At 50.3% G+C, this 18,401-nt stretch overlaps 1 protein-coding gene across 5 annotated transcripts; it reads left to right on the forward strand.

Moving 5' to 3' along the window:
- The first annotated feature begins 298 nt into the window (after positions 1 to 298).
- On the forward strand, positions 299 to 17,329 carry ZNF518B (zinc finger protein 518B). 5 transcript variants are annotated; one of them, XM_024573776.3, is made up of 4 exons: positions 309 to 397; positions 796 to 999; positions 2,805 to 3,154; positions 10,692 to 17,329. In XM_024573776.3, the coding sequence occupies exon 4, from the start codon at positions 10,889 to 10,891 to the stop codon at positions 14,108 to 14,110; it is 3,222 nt and encodes a 1,073-aa protein (XP_024429544.2). In that variant the 5' UTR covers positions 309 to 397; positions 796 to 999; positions 2,805 to 3,154; positions 10,692 to 10,888; the 3' UTR covers positions 14,111 to 17,329. The 5 variants fall into 5 exon arrangements, with proteins under 5 accessions (XP_053778848.1, XP_024429544.2, XP_053778846.1 ...); XM_053922871.1 differs by having other exon boundaries at positions 829 to 999; XM_045182845.2 differs by lacking the exon at positions 796 to 999 and adding an exon at positions 1,028 to 1,289.
- The last annotated feature ends 1,072 nt before the right edge of the window (positions 17,330 to 18,401 follow it).

The following is an 18,401-nucleotide window of genomic DNA, read 5'->3' on the forward strand; positions in this document are numbered from 1 at the left end:
GGTCCACTGGGCCGACACTGGGAGCAGAATCAGCTCTGCTTTCGCAGGGAGGCTCCTGGAGCGTGTGGACATCCAGGCTAAGCAGGGGCACTGCACGTAGTGGATGTGGACACATTGGGTCGAGCTCTCAGCCCGGGAACAGGGCTGAGTTATGTCCTCGCCTTTGCACAGCGAGGAAACCAGGCAGGGAGCAGCATAGCCCCAGGGACAGCCGGGGGCGCCCGCTCCAGCCGAGCTTCTCTCCGCACTGCGCAGGCGCTGCGTGGACCCGGGCTCCGCCCCCGAGTAGGGATCTACAGCGGACCGGACCTACCGCGGGTGTGGGGCGCGGCAGCGGCGGTAGCAGCAGCGGCCTGTGGCCTGGTTATAAACGCCCTCTCTGGACCCAGACCCGCTGGTGAGTAGCTGGGCAGGAGGACCCGGGCTCCAGGTTCGAATGCGGGGGGCAGGTGGGGCCTGGGTGCAGAGGAGGGCTGCGGGGGCCGCGCTGAGCGGGGGTGGGACGGGTGGTGCAGGCCGGCTCCTACTTGTCCCCCCAAGTCTCTGCGGCTTTCTGGCCTGGTGGTCCCCAGGGCAGGCTGGCTGCAGGCTTAGAACTGGGGGAGGGGCGAATGGCAAGGGGGATTAGTACGGGGGAGGGGAGGAGGGACAGGAGGGGACAGGAGGGTTTTCTTTGGGAGGGGGCACAGACGGACAGAGGGACGGAAGGTGCGGGGAGAGCACAAACCCAGGGGGGCTGGATGGCGGTGGGTTGAGAGTCCAGCGTCCCCTGCCTGCCCGCCTGCCTTTGTGCAGCGGAGACCCGCAGGCTCTCCCCAAACGCGCCAGGTCGCGACCCTGAGAGGCTGCGGCGTCCGGCCTGCGGTTGCTGGTGTGGAGCCTCTGAGCTGGCCTCCGGTGCCGCCCCCTGTGTTTTAAATGATGCATCTCCTGGGAGAATTTCTACCGGTTGGCCGGAGCAGGAAGTGTCGTCAGGAGGCCATTTTTAAAGCCTCGGAGGTAAGCGCTGACGTGTTTTGATTTTCAGTAGTTAGAAGCAACCCCCGCGATCTCTCAAGGAGGGGCAGACTGCCCCCAGAGACCACGGTGTAACCGCTTGGTACTGCGCCGTCCCTCCCCAGCACCGTGCTGTTAGATGGACTTGCTTCGGATAATGTGGACCGTCGGTGTGAGTGTGCCAACAATAAACTTGAAAACCAGACTGGCATCGTCTTTCCTTGGGCGTACTGGGGCATGTCCAGGGGCCGGCTTGACCGTTGAGGACCTGTGTGCACCTTTGGCTGGGGAAGGTCTGTCTTGTTCCAGGTGCTATGTCACTCTCTGTGGGACCGCCCCCATCCCAGCCTGCCCTTTTATCTCGTTGCCTTAGGGTTGTTGGGCAGTTTCAGGCCTGGGAAACAATACAAAAGAATGAGCATTTCTAAACCAAAAAGGAAAAGCCAAAGGAGAGAATGAAAGAAAACGTTTAAGTTACTCATGTATGTTGGGTATTTAACGTCTCCCCATTAAAATACCCCCTTAAAACTGGGATAATGAACAATTTCTCAACCTACCATTATAAAATGAAGTGCGAAATGCTGAGCACTTTGCCCTGTTTAAAATTACAAGCCTACATGGCTAAACTGTAATGTTGTATTAGAACCCTTAAACATTGTCCCCCAAGTTTAGAATTAGAGTCACCTAAAATAAGACAGAACTTGCTCTCCAGAAGGTCAGAGGACTTTCCTACAGAAGAGCAGAGAGGGTGGGAGGAGTGTCTCTCTCTGAGTCACACATGCAGAGTCACCCCTGCCTGTGATGTGTGTACACACGACAGGAAATTCTGGCCGGGGGTCTTGAAGCCCAGCAAATGGTGGTTTAGGAACCAGCATCGAATTGGCTTTCGGAAGAATGCAAGTAGAATGTTCGCCTTTTTAAATTGCTTGGTATCGATGGATGTGATCTTGAGGATGCATTTTTTTAAAATTATTTTTACCTTGGATCTAAACAAAGTCTTGAAAAGTAACACTTTTGTGTGTATCCAGCTTTGTTATGCTGATGACAATCGTTGCAAGTGCATTTTGAAAACAAAGGAGGAGGGCATTATTTTCTTTATTGGGCTTCTTCCCTAAGTGTTATGCTAAACCAATGTAGATTTTTTAAATCCAGTAATAGTAATTAGAAAATAAAAGCATGTCTGTTTGCTTCTAAGGAAGAGGATCTGGGCCAGTTTTTGTGCAGAGGAAGAACAAAGGACATTTTTGTTATTGTTGCCAGCCAAGCCAACAGCTCCTTCTCTCATTGACTCATTCGTTCATTCATTCATTCATCCAGTATGTATTAAGTGCCTTCTATGGCCAAGTGCTGTGCTGCTGACTGGGACAAATAAGCCCCTTGCGAGTGAGGTTTTCCCAGTCTCGGTTGTTATCCAGCTGCCTTGCATAGATGGCATTTTCTAGGATCGCACCTGCAGCCAACTGCAGTTTCCAAGATCCATTCTTGGAGTTGAAGGTGGCTAGAGACCATCTAACCCAGACATTGGCGTCATGAGGTGGTGTGGGGTGGGGAGGCATCAGACTCACAGGGAAGAATTTTAAACCACATGCCTGAGGCCTCCCCAGGCAAAGGACAGTGATTCATTGGGTCTTGGGGGTCCTTGGAAGCCTCCCCCCCTCAATTTAAGCTCCTTGTGTGACTTTGCCCTACACCCTGCTTGAGAAGCACTTTGGGGTACTCTTCCCCTTTTTTCCTGGGAGAAAAGTGCCTGGGCAACCAAGGCTGCACAAGCCTGGGACTTCAGCCCCTGCGTCTGGCTTCTGTTGCAGGGTTGGTGGAGCCGTGCTCACTGACTGCCCCCAGGGTTCTGAGTGTGGAAGCCAAGGCCTGGAGCAGAGGCTGCACGGGCCTGGGTCTCTAAGAAGACAAGGAGGAGCCCCTTCCACCTGCTTTTGACTCACATCTGTGGCTGGACAGCTCCAGGCCAGAAGTTAGAACCGCCCAGCACAGCAGAACCTGTGACTGCAGCTCTCAGCCTCACACTGCTAGCAGAACACAAGGATTCAGATTAGACACCAGCTGACTCAACTCCCTGATCTTAGAAAAGCCAAGCAGCTGCTCCAGATCTGTTTTCTTACAAGAAGCAGGTGATTGAAGGTGAACCTGGAGGAGTACTGAGGTAATGTATTAATCTGCCTCTGCAGACACCTTTCTGCCTGACTTAGTCCAAGGTGCTCTAAGGTTGGCAGATGCAGCCAGCCACTCACTGGGTATCCTGATCGGATCGCTAGGATAGCAGTTACTTCCGCCCCCTCCTGTTATTACACTTCTTAAAGACAGCAGCCCCCGTCAGGTGTGGGGGTAAAACAGTCCTGGCCTGTGCTCACTGTGTTCACACCAGTCTACAAAGTCGTTACTGTCATTACGCACTTTACAGAGAGCATCAGTGATAATATTTCCAAGGTCACAAAGCTGAGCAAGGGTAGGACCCAGAGTCCAGTTGCCTAATCACCTCATTACAGTCCAAAACAGTGGCTTTGACCTGCGTCCAGGCACCCACATGTGGGTTAGGCATCTTAAAGACTGCCCACGATCTTGATACTCTTGCCACTCCTGCACGCTCCTCCACACCTGTCCTGTCAGGTGGCGGTTCTCAGCCTTGGCTGCACCTCAGAAGCACACAGCAGGGCCCGGGCAGCCTTAGTTTTCAAGCCTTCCAGGTAATTTCTGGCATCAGCAGAGTAACCAGCCAACCCAGGGACCTGTAAAAAAGAAGGTTAACAGCCTGGACATAGAAGTGGGCACCGTAATGCAGGCAAGGTTAATGATCACTGGTTTTCTGGGAGGGATTTCTGCTATGCATGGTTATACTTTATTATACTTTCAATCTATTTCTTTTGTGAAGTTTTGATTTGTCCTAAAGGCAAGAAAAGGAAATACCAAAATGTATCACCTTTAGAAATGTGAAGTCACTAGGTATATTTAATAACAGAATTTTGTGATACTGCTTGGAATACTACCTTGTTTTTTACATTCTTTTTTAGTGCCGGCAAGAGCATACTTGCTTAACATTCATTTTTCCACCCATAGAACACTAAGTTTTAGACTTTAAGAACTCCAACATTGGTCATCTTCTTTCCTTTGAAAGGTTTTCTCTTCACCTTTTTTAACTATAGAGCAACTTACTCTGTTTTCTGAAGTCTCAGTTGATGTGCTGCACAGAGTCAGGTGGAGCCCAGAGTACCTCCTCTGGAGGCTGGGCGGCGGGGGTCCTCACCGCCAGCCGCAGAGCTTGGTGTCATCGGGCCCCTTTGTTAAGCTAAGAGCTTTCTGCTTCTTTGGAGATTACTAGACTCTTCTGTGTTCCAAGGAGTCTTCCAAAAATATGTTGACTTATTTCTTGACAAAACATGTCCCGATTGCCAAGTGTAAGTTACCTGCTCTTTAAATATTTACCTTTTCAGGCTCAGGCGAGTTAACGCATCCAGCATCGCATAGCCATGGCGCCCAAAACCCAGGTTTTGGACCTTGTTCCTGCTGTCCCAAGGTCATTGCTCTGTCCATGGTCACACTCCTCACATGGACAGCAGAGGCATCAGAACAGGGACTCTCTCGTCTCTTGCCCCCATCTGTGCTCCAAGGGAACCAACCACCTAATTCCAGAAGGAAAGCTAGGGTCCCAGGGGGTACGTTTGTCAGCAGCATTCAAAAATATTTGTCATCAGATGGTCACCAATTGGCACTTAAGTCATTTCCAGGTGGAAGGTAGTTTTGCAAAACGAGTAAGATAATTTCATTGCTGTTTTTCCTCCTTTAGGTCCATGCACCATTCAGTTCAATTCTGATTCTTTGTAATAGTCTGAAAAGGGTTTTGCTGAGAGAGGCAAGTTTCTTCCTGAACATCATGCTTCTAGGGAAATACTAAGAGTTTATATACCTAATTTGGATTCCCTGTGGGTCCCCCCACCCCCCTGCCAGTCAGGTATACCTGTCCACACGCTTCTGAGCACTTTGGGGTAGAATGTTTTGTAAACAGACTAGCCTTTGCGAAGGCTCAGTATGCAAGAGAGCAGAGCCCTCTTGCAAGAGCCCTGTTTGCAAGCCCCTCTGCCACCAGGCGGGTGCTTTGCCTACGTTATCCAGTTGGTTTTTCCTAATTACCCTTGAAGTTTGAAGGCATCGTAGCCTGTTTCCTTCCCTGGCAGTGAACGTAAAGAAATCACTTGCCTAAGGAAGCAGCAAAGGGACAGGCTCAGAGTTTCGACTACAAACCTTCAACTCCATCCCCTTTGCCCTTCATGGGCACACACAGCTGCAGCCCCGCCCCTGCCACAGATGAGGCCAGGGCCACAGTGAAAGGCTTTCTGGGAAGAGCTTCCTAAATTTGCTTCTCTGTCCAAAAAGGATACAGTCGGCCAACTCATACTGATGTTGGTGGGCATCTGTCACGAACAGAAATGTATTGTGATGCACGTAGCGGGCACGGGATGCTATTGGCCAGCTGCTTTTCACATGAACTTGGAGTATGGAAGCCCATTGGTTTGCTACAGGGGCATTGCCCAATCATTGGGCTTGGAGAGGAAAAGGTAATTTAGTAACGGTCGTCTGTAAACCCAAGTTGTGGTCACAGCGTCTTCCCCGTGTCATTCTGAGCACCTGCCAGCCACAGTGCCAGGCAGGCAGGCGGGCGGTTTTGCCCCAGAGGTGAATTACCTTGTAGGCTGCACAACCGAGCGAACAGAATTAAAATTATAAAATGAGATTCACTGTATGTCCTGGAGAGAGCAATTGCCAGGCAGCTAAGAAGCCTGTTAGTTCACCCCTTTGATTCTTTTTGTGATTGGCATCATTCCTTCTATTTTTTATTTTAAAAATGGAAGATATTTTGAACAATTTATGGCGTGTGGGTAACTTAGATCTAAGCACTTTCAGTCACATCATCGCAGATAATCCTCAGGACAACCCTGCGAGGTGCAGGCGCTGCCTTTGACAGAGGAGGAAGGGGACGGTTTGCCCGGTTCCCTAGGGAGCGATGGGGCTGGGATTTAAAGCCCTGTAGTCTGACTCCAGACTCTGTCGCTGCAAACACTGTTGGACTAATTTTCCTCCAGTTCTGTTGAACATTTGACATTTTCAGTGTGGAGAAGGCAGATGCTTCTGTTTTAAAAGAACTTACACATCCAGTCCCTTATGGCGTTTACAGCCCTCAGCATCGCTGAACGGGTTCTCACAGTTGGTATTCTTCCCCACGTGTTCCCATAGTAAGTCGTTAAGAGACCAGGGGAAGCGAGCACAGAGTCAGAAGGAAAAGCCACCAGCAGCAGTCGCCGCGCTCGGGCCTTTCCCCAGGAAGATGGGCAGCCGGGGGCGGCGCGTTTGGGATGCACACTGTGTGTGGCGGCTGTCGGGCTGAGGACGCAGGTGACTGCACTGAAGACTGCCATTCAGGAACAGGCAGCTTACGTGCACAGCCGTCTTCACGTGTTAAAAGTTAATAACACTGGGTGTTTGAGAGCCTCCTGCCTTATTTAAAAGAATGTCGGATTCTAGTCCTGGGAGGTAGAGTGCAGGGGCTGTGTGTCCGTGGAGCTGTGAGTTTAGAGGGCAGGTGGAGAGTGACGGCGACAGTCATACACTAGGTGCCTTCTCAGTGTCAGGCACGCGTGGGCACAGCCCTTCCTCTTCCGTATGTCATGGAGTCCCGGGCCTTCAGCCCGTGGAGCAGGTTTGCCAGGAAGACCCAGCTGGTTGTACTTGCGTGTGAACCAGATAGAAGAGGTGGGAGGAGGGACCAGGGGACAAGGGGGACATTGCTCGGGTCTGCTGCCTCGGCCTCAGGTGCTGTCCACCAGTAAGTAGCAACATCAAAGCCGTCCACTTGGCCCGTTCACCTTTGAGTTGGGGTGTTACATCTGAGACCTCACCTCCCCTTGACTAGCCACAGGACTTACAAAGGCCAAAGAGAACGTGTCTTCTTGTTTTAAAGAAGCCTGACGTCTTTTTCAGCTGGACTAAGGGAAACGACAGTGTAGAAACATGGGATTATTTTGAGAATGGTTCGGCAGCCAAGAAGCTACTTTCTCCCAGGTGATGTAATGCAGTTGTGACCTAGATGTCTGGCCTTCCCCATAAACTGTGTTGGCTGGTCACAGCCGCATGCTGCACACTGGCCCTTGTCCCCGTGGACTTTTAATTCCACATCGCTGCTGAGGTGATTTTGCAGAAGTGCCTCCAAGGGGACTCTGCGTTCCTGGGGCTCCCTGGGTGGCGTGGTTCACTCTCCAGGGGCCTTCCACCCTCGGCACGTTCTGCCCGCCTTGCTCGTGTACACGGCCCTATCATCCAGTAGCTCAGGGTGTTAGATCTTCGGTTTTAGGAGGAATGGCACCCCCATGTTCTAAAAGGCCCTGGAGGGGAAGATGGCAGAACTGCTGTCTCTGACTTTTGAAGGCTTGGAGGCCAGAAACAGCGCCGGGAAGCCGGATGTGCACAAGTGGAGTCCTGGTTCAGACAATGCTTCCAGCACAGTGCCTCGCGACGTGATTACTTGAGGATTTTCTAGGGTTAATGTGTCAGGTGTTAGTTGGAAGAGTCGGGGAGCAAGCTGTGTCGGTCAGGCCTGTTACTGTTCTCTTTCCTGTTCCTCTCTCTTCCTCCCCCTCCCTCCTCTCTGGAACTGGTAGCAGCATGAGGCTGGCCCACGAGAGAGGAGCAGGTCTGGAAAGAACTGGGAGCTGAGGACTGGGTGACAGGAGACCTACACTTAGCAGCCAGTCTGTCAGGAGGGAGGGAGTTAGCAGCTCCAGAGGCGGGATGTAAGAGTTACAAGGAGGCTGGTTTCACTTTCCGTGAAGGGTCAGCTCCTCACCGTGAGAACTGTGTGATAAAATGCGCTGCCCGGAGAGGAAGGAAGTTTTATTTGTGACTGCATGGTCAGCTGGTGCAGATGTTTAAAGGATTTAGATGTTGCTGGAAGTTCCAACCAGTGACTTCTAATACTCTCATCAGACTTACATAGTGTGTGCTTTTACTGCCCACAGATGTCCCCTCCCTTCCATCTCCACCCCCGCCCCCCAGACTGATGTTCAGTAGCTAAGGGGTGGAGCCCAGGAATGGCTATTTTAGCTGTGTTCCTGAGGCTCATCCAGATTCAGGAATCCCTGGACCAGTCCCCTTTCAGCCCTTCCATTCTTGGGACCTGTGGTTCTCTTAGGTTCTGGCTGCAGCCGTGGTGTTCCCTGTTGGAACAGGATGAAAATGCTGATGGGAACTGTTGACATTGGTGGGATTCTTAGATGACAAGAAGTGTGTGATTTCAGGGACCGGCAACGCCAGACTGGGCTTGGAAGTAACCTAGGTCAGCGTAGACAAGCAGGTGGGTGAAACGGTCAGCCGGCTGGAGTGAAAGTCCCTGCGCGCATCGCTCTGGCTCCCTGCACTTTGTCAGCTGACAGATCTGGACGATTAAATTGTGTCACCTTCTAGGGACTCCTCCAAAAGTTCTACCTGTTGTGTGTAACAGGAGTGCAGAGGAAAGTGAAGTCCTGGTCTTTGCCTGTGCTTACCAGTTTGCCAGTAAGTGTGTCCTGTGCTACTCAGGTGTGTTGGAGCTCGGAGGGGACAGGCAGCAGCTGGCGGCCCCCAGGCCGCTGCACACTTGATCGGTGCCTGTTATGTACACACTTACGGTAGTGCTCTTGTGACGGAGTCCCTGGATGCCGCCAGGTCTCTGTGGCAGGCTGAGAACTGCTTCTCAGAGGAGATAACTATCCCTTGCAAAAGCAGCAGAGGGAAGATAACACTCCAAGAGAAAATCAAGCTTTGTGTCCCATGTGGTACGTTCTTAGGAAGTTTTCCAAAAATGCTTGTGATGGGCAGGTTTTATGCGAGACCTGGACATGCCGTGACTGATTCTCTTGACCCTGCAGAGTGACCTGCTCCCACAGACCAGCCTTCCAGACTGATCTATGGCTCCTGGCCGGCCAGCGTGCCCAAAGGATGCTGCCAGCCCTCCCACAGCGCTGCCCGCAGAGCCGACACCGCGTGCCTCGGAGTGCCTCTGTGCACTTAGACGAGCCCGCAGAACTTCCAAGGTGTCCCTGCATGCTCCGCGCTGTGGAGGAGTTGGGTGACTCTCCTCAGTTCTAGAGGCCAGATGAAAAAACGGAAGCTCAAAAGGTTTAAGTGGATTTTTAAGGTCATAAAAGAAAGGCTTTGAACAGATCCTATATTACACTGGTTTGTGCATAGTGCTAGTTGTGACTTCTGGGGGAAGAAAGTGTACTTAACTATAATTAACTACTGTATTTTGCTGTGTGTAATGTGCACCCACATTTTTGTGCACATTATGCATGGATTATACCCATTATTATACCCATGGCATGTAATCATTATACCCATGTATAATGCACATCCTTATTTTTCCCTCAAAAATTTGGGCAAAAAAGTATGTATTATACACAGCAAACTACAGCATTTTTATGTGACGTCACTGTGTTACTTGTGGCACTTCCCCCTAGAAACAGCTCTGCGTCCACTGCCACCATCTGGGTCACTTGGCATCCCGGCAGGTCTCCCTGCTGCCGGCATTTCTCCCACAGCCGCTGGAATCTGGCACCATCATCGCTGGCCCGATCACATCCCGTCACTGCTGCAGCCTCTCCCTGGCTCTTTCTCTCGGAGAGGAAAGGCCAAGTCCTAGGACCCTGTGTCATAGATCCTGCCTTGGCCAGCCTCATCCCCCTGGCTCTCTGCCCTTCACTCCTCCCTCCCCCGCCTGGCTCATTCCCACCTCTTCTCAGCTCCTCCCTGTCCCTCTGCTGCTCTAGACCCACATTCCACAGACCTTTGCTTCTCTGCCTGAAATGCCTTCCCCCAAACAGCCACATGCTTGCCCCCTGACTGCTCTGGGGTCTCTGGCTCAGAGTTCCACCTATCTGGAGGCCTTTGCTGACTCTCCTCACCTCCACGCCCAGCCCTACAGCTTCATCAGATAGTTACTCCCCACCCTCTGCCATCCATTGTGGTATTTTGTTCCCAGTTACTGTCTGACAGATATATAACCTCCCCCCCATATACCCTCATGAGGGCAGGGAGGAATTTGCTTTGCTCACTGCCCTGCATACTTAGATCAGTGCCTGGCATACGACAGAGGCTCAGTGAGATGTCAAGGAGGGAATATGGGTCCACCTAACACTGTTGGTGTTGACTCACCACTGTGAGAGCAAGTGGAGTGTGTGTGTGAGGCCGGGGGCCCACGCTGGGCATTAGCTGTGACGTAGAAACAACTAGACTCCTGATCCGGAGCCCTGGCTGCACTGCTTGGCGACTCGCATGCGTAAGAGCTGCAATGACAACGTGCCGCACTCGCTGTCAGTGAGGCGAATGTGAAAGTTTACCTGCGACTCTGCTGGGATGCACTCGGCGACATTTAAAAACAACTGTCCCTGACAGAGGCTATTTGAACGACGGCTGCGATTTCCCTACTCCTTGTTGATGTTCAAAGCTGGTCTAAATCGACAAGTTTGAAGCTAGTTTCAGTTTATGTTTCTTATTTGCCAGCTCGGTTGTGTTATGTGTTACCCACATGTGTCTAAGATACTGTGTTGAGATTTAGCATAAATCCCCAAGGTCATTTACAGGTAAGTGTGGAAATAGCTCATCTAACCCTTCTGTTCACATGTTCATCACACTCTCTGATCTTTTTTCCCCTTTAGTGTTGCCTGGAGCGTCAGAGATTCGGACACAGCCATGCTTTGGGACCACACGCCTGCGTGGTGGGGCTTATAAACAGATAACTAAGTATGCTCCCAGGAAGGAACTGCATGTCCGCTAACCACCATTTGCTGAAGGCTGCCTCTGAAGGATTCTATCATGCCAAGTCTTTCTGGACCCCAGTGGACTCTGTTAGGAAATGCAAATAAAGAAGATGAAGGATATTGGACAGCAGTTGTTCAGTTCACAAGTGAATGATGGACACAGTTCTTTGACCATGTCGCCCAGGCAGCCTAACGCTAATAGAGCCACTCGGCCAGACAGACAGGAGGCCCAGACGCCCCTGTACCAGGGCTCGGAGGCGGAGGCCGCCCTGCTGGCCACGGCCACGTGTGCCAAGTGCAAGAGCGTTTATCAGATCCCTCCCCAGGATCTGAGGAAGGGGCCTGGGCAAGGCCAAAAGGAAGACAGATATGTGTGCTTCCAGTGCAGCCTTGGGGTGGCTTCGCCCCATCTGCCTTTCGGGGACAGTAACCCCAGTGCTGCGCACGTTGGAAATAAAGCCGAAACCATCGCAAGCCCCAGCAATAACAAGTTCAAGGTAAGGAACTTTAAACCAGGCAAGTACTATTGTGATAAATGTCGCTTTTCCACGAAGGATCCTCTGCAGTACAGGAAGCACACGCTTCAACACGAAGAGATCAAGTTCATTTGCTCTCACTGCAGCCACATCTCCTACACGAAGGGGGAGTTTCAGAGGCACTTGGTGAAACACACAGGCATCTTCCCTTACCGGTGTGAGTACTGTGACTACGGCGCCATTCGGAACGATTACATCGTCAAACACCGAAAGAGGGTTCACGAGAAGGCTGGCGGGAAACGGCCACCCAAAGTTGTCACCAAGCCGGAGCTGAAAAGGACCAGCGCTTTGAAACAAAGTGCAGAGCTTTCAAGAGCCTCCGATCCAGGCTCCACGCTGCAGAGCAAGTTGTCAGATCAACTTTCAAGGTTCTCCCTACAGACAAGCAAAGACAAAATGCACAACATCACGCTGGTACCCGAGTCGAAGGAATACCAAAAAGACGTGGTGTGTGTTCCCAATAAGGGGCCCCTGTCGGAGCCCAGTGAAGTCAGTGTGTTTGAGAACAAAAGCGTGGAGGTGGAAGTGCTCTCCCCGGCCACAGAGCCCGTTCAGCCTGGAATGCCACTGACCGTGGTGGCACCAGCGGAACTCGTCGTCCCTGCAAACTGTTTAGCCCAGTTGATAGATGTGAAGGTTGTCAATGGAACACAGCAGCTTGTTCTGAAACTATTTCCTCTGGAAGAAAATAATCGCCTAGAAGCTGGTGCGGGTGACAGAGTTCATTCTGGGCGTATGAGTAAAGAGAAGGGTTCAAATGGACAAGAAAAAACGGTTTCCGCAGAACAAACCAAGTCCCTAACGATTGAAGGGAATGTTGGAGAACTCGGAGGCCTGGATAACCTTCAGTCAGTTCAGAAGCAAGTTAAAAATGTGAAATGGATAAGGTCTTATGATATGTTCATGTCAAATTCTAGTGTGTACAGCTGTGCGGAATCCCTTCTCAACTCGGCTAGAGCGGAGGATTTGCAGAAAAGAAGTCCCGTGTATCCACATAGAACTGCCCTTCCTCCCGCTGCCCTGAAAGATCACTGTCCATTGTCTGTAGTGAAAAACAGTGTTTTACGTAGTCTTGGCGCCGCATCGCATCCTTTCCCGTGTAGAGCCGCTGTTCCTTTTACAGATGGCAGGACCCGTTTGCACAGCGACCCGAAGCAGTGTTTTCCTCTCGGGGCATCACCCGCTACCATCTCCTTCTCTGGGGAAAGGGGCTTTTTGCCCATCAGTAAAAATGACTTGGAATCTAGAAGTGAGATCAGTATTCCCGTAAGAATGGTTCCGTCTGCTAGGAAGCTGAAAGGCAGCCAGATGGAGGAATACAAAGCAGTTTCAAACATAGGCCAGGTTTCCTCTCAATACAGAAGCGAGTATTTACACATAAACATAACAGGAGAAGATAGAGCCAGGTCTCCACAGCCTGGGGAGGGGCCTCTGGCGTTACAGACTTCTGAAAGGACTAGCGACTCTTTCGACGGCCCAGTCATCTCATCAGTGTTTTCTCTGAGCTCTGGATCTGAAGACGTCCCAGAGAGTGTCAAGTGGAATAGTTCGACTTCCAAAATAAAGTCAATTGAACTCTTGCGCAGAAAGATCGCTCAGTTGATTGAATCCTGTGGCAAGCCTTCATCTCTGGCTGCAAGTAATGCACAACGTCGTTCTGTAGGGCAGGCATCGAAGGGAACTTCGAAAGCTACCCCTGAAGAAATCAATGTGCCATTCACTGGCAGTGGCTATTCCCCAGGTACTCTCTCAAAACCTCAGGATGGTGGTGGTATTAGTGGGCGGCAAATATATCCACCATTTGTAGAAGGCAGCAATGGGAAATCCGAAAGCCGAATAACCAGGAAGGCTCCTGTTGCTACTCCAGTGTTGATCCCCAAAGGGGCAGTGTTGAGGGTTCTTAATTCCTCCAAGGATGCCCACATTATAGAGGCTACATGTGAAGCGCCTGTCAGTATCCCTTGCAGTGAGACCCAGTTAATAAAACCCATTCCACTCTGCCCTGTGAAACCGACAGACTCAGACTTACAGGCTTCGACAAGTGAGAGTGGGCCAATAGACACGTCCCATAACCTCGACACATCTCTTCGACCTAAACCAAGAAAAGAGGGTGCTGTTTATAGCACCACCCTGAAAAAAACTGGCTCCCTGCACAGTCAGCAAGGAAGCAGTGAATTGAGTAAGCAAGGGAAAGTGGTTTCCAGACGTCTTCCTATAAATAAAAATAAAGCCAAGCATGTCAGTTCATCCAAGAAGAAAAGCAAAATTCAGGCTGATCCCAGCCACTGTCTCAAGGAGCCTTCGATTTTTCAGGTTGCGAGACAGCTTCGACTGATAGCAGCTAAGCCAGACCAGTTGATTAAATGCCCCCGTCGGAACCAGCCTGTCATCGTGTTAAACCATCCTGATGTCGACTCACCAGAAGTGACCAATGTGATGAAGGTAATAAACAAGTACAAAGGCAACGTCCTCAAAGTTGTCCTATCAGAGAGGACCAGGTGTCAGTTAGGCATCAGGCGGCATCATGTTCGGCTGACCTACCAGAATATGGAGGAAGCTAATCAAATAAAAAGGCAAATGATGTTGAAAATGAAATTGAAAAAAGTCCATAAGAACAACTACCAGGTGGTGGATTCCTTGCCCGATGACTCACAGTGTACATTCAAGTGCTGGTTTTGCGGACGGCTCTACGAAGACCAGGAGGAGTGGATGAGTCACGGCCAACGGCATTTGATAGAAGCAACTAGAGATTGGGATGTTCTTTATTCCAAGGGCAAATAAGGGGAAAATTGATGTTTGAAGCAGATTGGTTTTTTTTAGCTTCTTCTGGTTAGGGTTGGGTTTTGTTCTGTTTCGTTTTGTTTTTTCTCCTGTCCTTGACTCACTAGGAGAAATGCAGGTTGTGGGAATGCGAGCATCGCTAGTTCTTCAGATCCCTTGTAGGGTGTTGAGAGCCAGGAGTCTGGCTTAACTGGATATGTGACCGGAACTTGGAAGGTATTTGAAGCCTCTGCGGGTGTACGCACAAATTTGTGGACATGATTTTTTTCTGGAGAAAAGGGAAACGTTCAGTAGATTTCAGAGGGATCTGAGATTTCTTTGTTTAGCACCCCTTTTCCTGAGTAGATGGCAAAGCTCTCGTAACCCATTCAGGGCTGAGTTGAGAGTGTTTTACACATGCCCATGTAACAGAACACTACTGATGAGTTAAACCCACATCTGGTGTACACACACCTCCCCCCCAACTTTTTTTTTTTTTTTGCCATAACTTGTCTCCTGAATATTTGGTACCTAGTAGAAATTATATTTTCTACAGTTGTTTTAAATTTGGTGACAGAAAAGTGGCCATTTTTAAAAATCCCTCACCCCTTCCAGGACCCTTATAAAGTGTTCTTTACAGCACAGAACTGTGCATTTTCAAAAAAAAAAAAAAAAAAAAAAAGTTTGAGTGATTGTAAGGGTTTGCCTGAATTTGCTACTTCAACAGCAGGTGTTAGGGAAGAAAAAACATTTTCAAGCTTTTGCATTCTTTTTAAGTACAATTTTTCAATTTGTGATGATTGGGGAGGGAACGTGCCTTTTTGCAAAATAGGAAAGAAAGGGTCACAGCGGGAAAATATCTGAAGTTAAGTCTCCTGTTCGCCCTTAGCCCTCTCACAAAGCAGCCAGTTGGAAATGTGAATGAACAGGCTTCGTACAGCACAGATGAAGCCTGGGACAGTAACACAAGGTTGGTGTGCAGAGACCGTTGTGACTTCAGTGCAGCGGAGTTGTCCTTTGGAAACCTGTCCACAGGCGGGTGTGAAGACTGCATGTGGCCGGCACTGCTGGCTCACAGACAGTGCCCCTAGGCTGTGCCACCTTTCTGAACAGGCCCACCTGTGGGATGACATCACTCCCCTCTCACCTCCGGTCCCTTTCCCTTTGTGCCTTTGAGGCCCATAAAGTTTTCCCTTGGGAAAATACGAAAAACTGGCAGGAATCCACTAAATGGAAACGTGTCACCACCTTTGCTAAGGTTATAGGAACACTGTCCCGGGTTTTCATTGACAATGACAATCCCCTTCTGATTGACCTTAGCCAAAGTCATGCCATCCCCATTGCTCACTTCCCTAGGAAGCAACTCCAAGAACATTCCTGCTCCCTCTCTCCTGTCAGATGTCGGGACCCATGCTGAGCTGCACGCACAGCACCTTCGTGTGTGTCGGGGAAAGCCTGCCCTCTGCACCGTGGGGCCTCTGGGGCAGACAGTGGGTTGGCAGGCGGGGCCTGGACTGCAGCTTGGTCCTCCCTGGCCCACTCAGCGGGGCTCTGACCACGCTGCAGACACCAATGGCTGAGCCAGAAGGAGCCCAGCACCTGAATGTTCTCGCTGTGGGCGCCTCCTTAAGGGCTGAGCTGGTACAGTGAGTGCAGCTGCGGACTCTAACGTCTGAGCGACCTTTCTGTCGAGTTGGGGAGTCGGAGACTAGCTGTGTTTTTCCCCACGTGGGAAAGTCTTCGATTACCCTCTCATAGGTGGGATTGCAGTTGTTCTTGGTGGTCGTTTCTCATTACAGGCAATTAGCGTGTCTCGTGTGATTCAGGACATAATCATTGGTTGATTTTTGTTGAAATTGAAACTTTGAATTTTTATATGTGTATATGTGTATGTGATATGTACACATATCAATATTTTTTACCATATGAAAACTGTAGTAGCTAATTTTCTGATTTCCTATTTTATAATGAAATTAGATGGGTTAGAAAATATAAAATGTTTTGTATTCTAGAAATAATTTATTTTGGAAGTACCTTTTTATAATAGTCTGGTCTCACTTTTAGAAAATGAAAGCACAGTTAGTGTGGGTCTGACCCGTAGGAACAAACGGGAGTGGACACCCCACGGACCCGGCCCTGGCAGTATTCGGTCCCCGGCATTTCCAGTTGGTGCTCTTCGGGAAATGGAGCCGTGGGCGACTCCACTACACAAAGGAGGCCATTCTGTACCCCTCTAGCATGAGAGGGGCCTCCAGAGATTGTACAAGGAGGAGAAGAAAGGCTGTGACTTTTGTTTTTCCCCTCCTATACCTCACTACTTAGTAGCATCTCTCCTGAAAGCTTCCGCCACGGCCCGTCAGGAGAGAGGACCACGACAGGGCAGAGTGTTCAGTGTCAACATGAAAGTCACACTTCACAGCATCAACTCTTTTCCAAGTGTTACCCAAAACAGTGTACTTGTACAGAGTAACTTCTGTGGGTAGGATATGTAGCTCAGCTTTGGGGGATTTTCCGAGTCACAGTACTTGTTAAGGAAGTGAGAGGGCTCCTGGGAAGCATGAAAAGTGAGAGCGCCAACAGCGGCCGCCTTCCCCGGGTGATGGACGTTAGGGAGTGGCTTGTTAGTGTGTAGGTGAGTGTCCTGAAGTGAGCCACGGCGTCATCTCTGACAGTTGGAGAAGGTGGCAGAACTGTGTTGAGTATTTGTGTACTGGTCGCAATGATTTCGAAGGACCTGTGTTCACTAAATTGTATTAATTGCACTTAACTAAGGAAAACATTTTACATTTCTTTTTTAAAGTAAGATTTTCTTTTGGGGAGCAGAAATGAGATGCTCTTGTTATATTTATGATATGGCAAGGAGTGAAAGTGTTTAAGAAATAACTAGTAGGTTATACTTCACTCACATTTGGTTCCCCAGCCCCAGACAGTGTTGTGAAGCCCTCTGCGGAGCCGAGTGCTGGTGAACGAAACACAGTGTGTGAGCCCTCGACAGCCCCGCCCCCCTGCTCTGGGACCTGCCCTCCCAGAGGATGAGCGTGTAATGATGCTTGGCCTTTCAGATGATATTCGAATCTGTCCGTGTCAACGTGAGCAAAAAATAAAACATTTCATAGCTTGTTCTAAGCGTTATTAGAGGTCCTGTGTTAACAGTTCGTGTGCCTGCTGCTCTGTTTTTGAAACACATTTATATAGAGAAGTTGGGAGTAAATTTTGTTAAATAAAGTGACTGTAAAATGGTCTCTACCTTTTCGTTTCTAACATCAAGCATGTGGCTGTTTATGGCACAGCCTGCTATGCGTGGTACGTTTGGGAACCACGCAAAGTCAAGCCAGCGTTGCCGGACACCCTGGGGCCTTGCCTCCCCCAGGGCCTGTTGAACGCGTGCCCTGCCGGTTAACCCTGAGCCGAGGCCAGATTCCTCTGTCGGTTTGCTCTTGCTGAACCCCACGGGGGGCTGGTTCGAGCAGCAGTGGCAGTTTGCCCACCACGGTCTGGCCTCATCACGCTACTCTAGGGCACTTAGCCTGTGCAGCTCTCTGGCAGGAGGAGCCTGCTGGGCCACGTGAGTGTAGCTGCACTGTGGATGCCATATATCCAAACGTAGCCAGTCCCACGTGTGTGGGAAGACGGGCGTGAGGGAGTTTGGAGAGGGCTTAATTCCCTCCTCTCATTCCTGGCATCCAAGGAGTCGGAAACGGGAAAGAGACTTGAACTTGAGGTGACCATGGACTTGAGGCAGGCCCCTGAGGAAAACAAGAGATGGGAGTTGCTTAAACGCAGCAGTTTGGCTGATTGTCGTCTGAGTCGAAATGAGTCACCCTCTGATCTATGTAAGTTGTCGCCTCTAGTTATTTAGGTAGGAGTAGCGGTCCCATATGGCAAGAAAAGCCTGAAGGGGGTTTGTGTCAGGCACGGACCACCAAGGTGGCTACAATGGGACTAGGGGAGAGGACCAGGGCAGAAACTAACTTCAAGGCCATAAAGGTAGGAAGGGGCAGCCACTGATCCACCCTTCGTCACTAAGAAAACATCAATGGCATCCGATTGACCTGGTGCGTGCAGAAGCTCTGTGGTGCTCCCTTGCACCTGCAATGCCCATTGTTCTGCAACACACAGAGCCTTCTGTGGCCACAGGCTGCAGTCAGCAGGGACTGACCGCCTTAAGGTGCCAGCTTGTATCAGACACGCTGGTCGGTAGGAGAGCTGGGCAAGGGGTGTGGACCGAGTCTGGAGCAGAGCTGTTCAATGGAAATGCAGTGTGGGCCACGTGTGGGATGTCTTTTGAGCAGCCACATGTGAAAGTGAAGAG

This window comes from Desmodus rotundus, chromosome 4 (assembly GCF_022682495.2).
Source record: "Desmodus rotundus isolate HL8 chromosome 4, HLdesRot8A.1, whole genome shotgun sequence".
Lineage (NCBI taxonomy): Eukaryota > Metazoa > Chordata > Mammalia > Chiroptera > Phyllostomidae > Desmodus > Desmodus rotundus.

Excerpts from the sequence above, each read along its gene's own strand:
- ZNF518B (XM_053922873.1), top strand. The coding sequence starts at position 10,889 with ATGCAAATAAAGAAGATGAAGGATATTGGACAGCAGTTGTTCAGTTCA.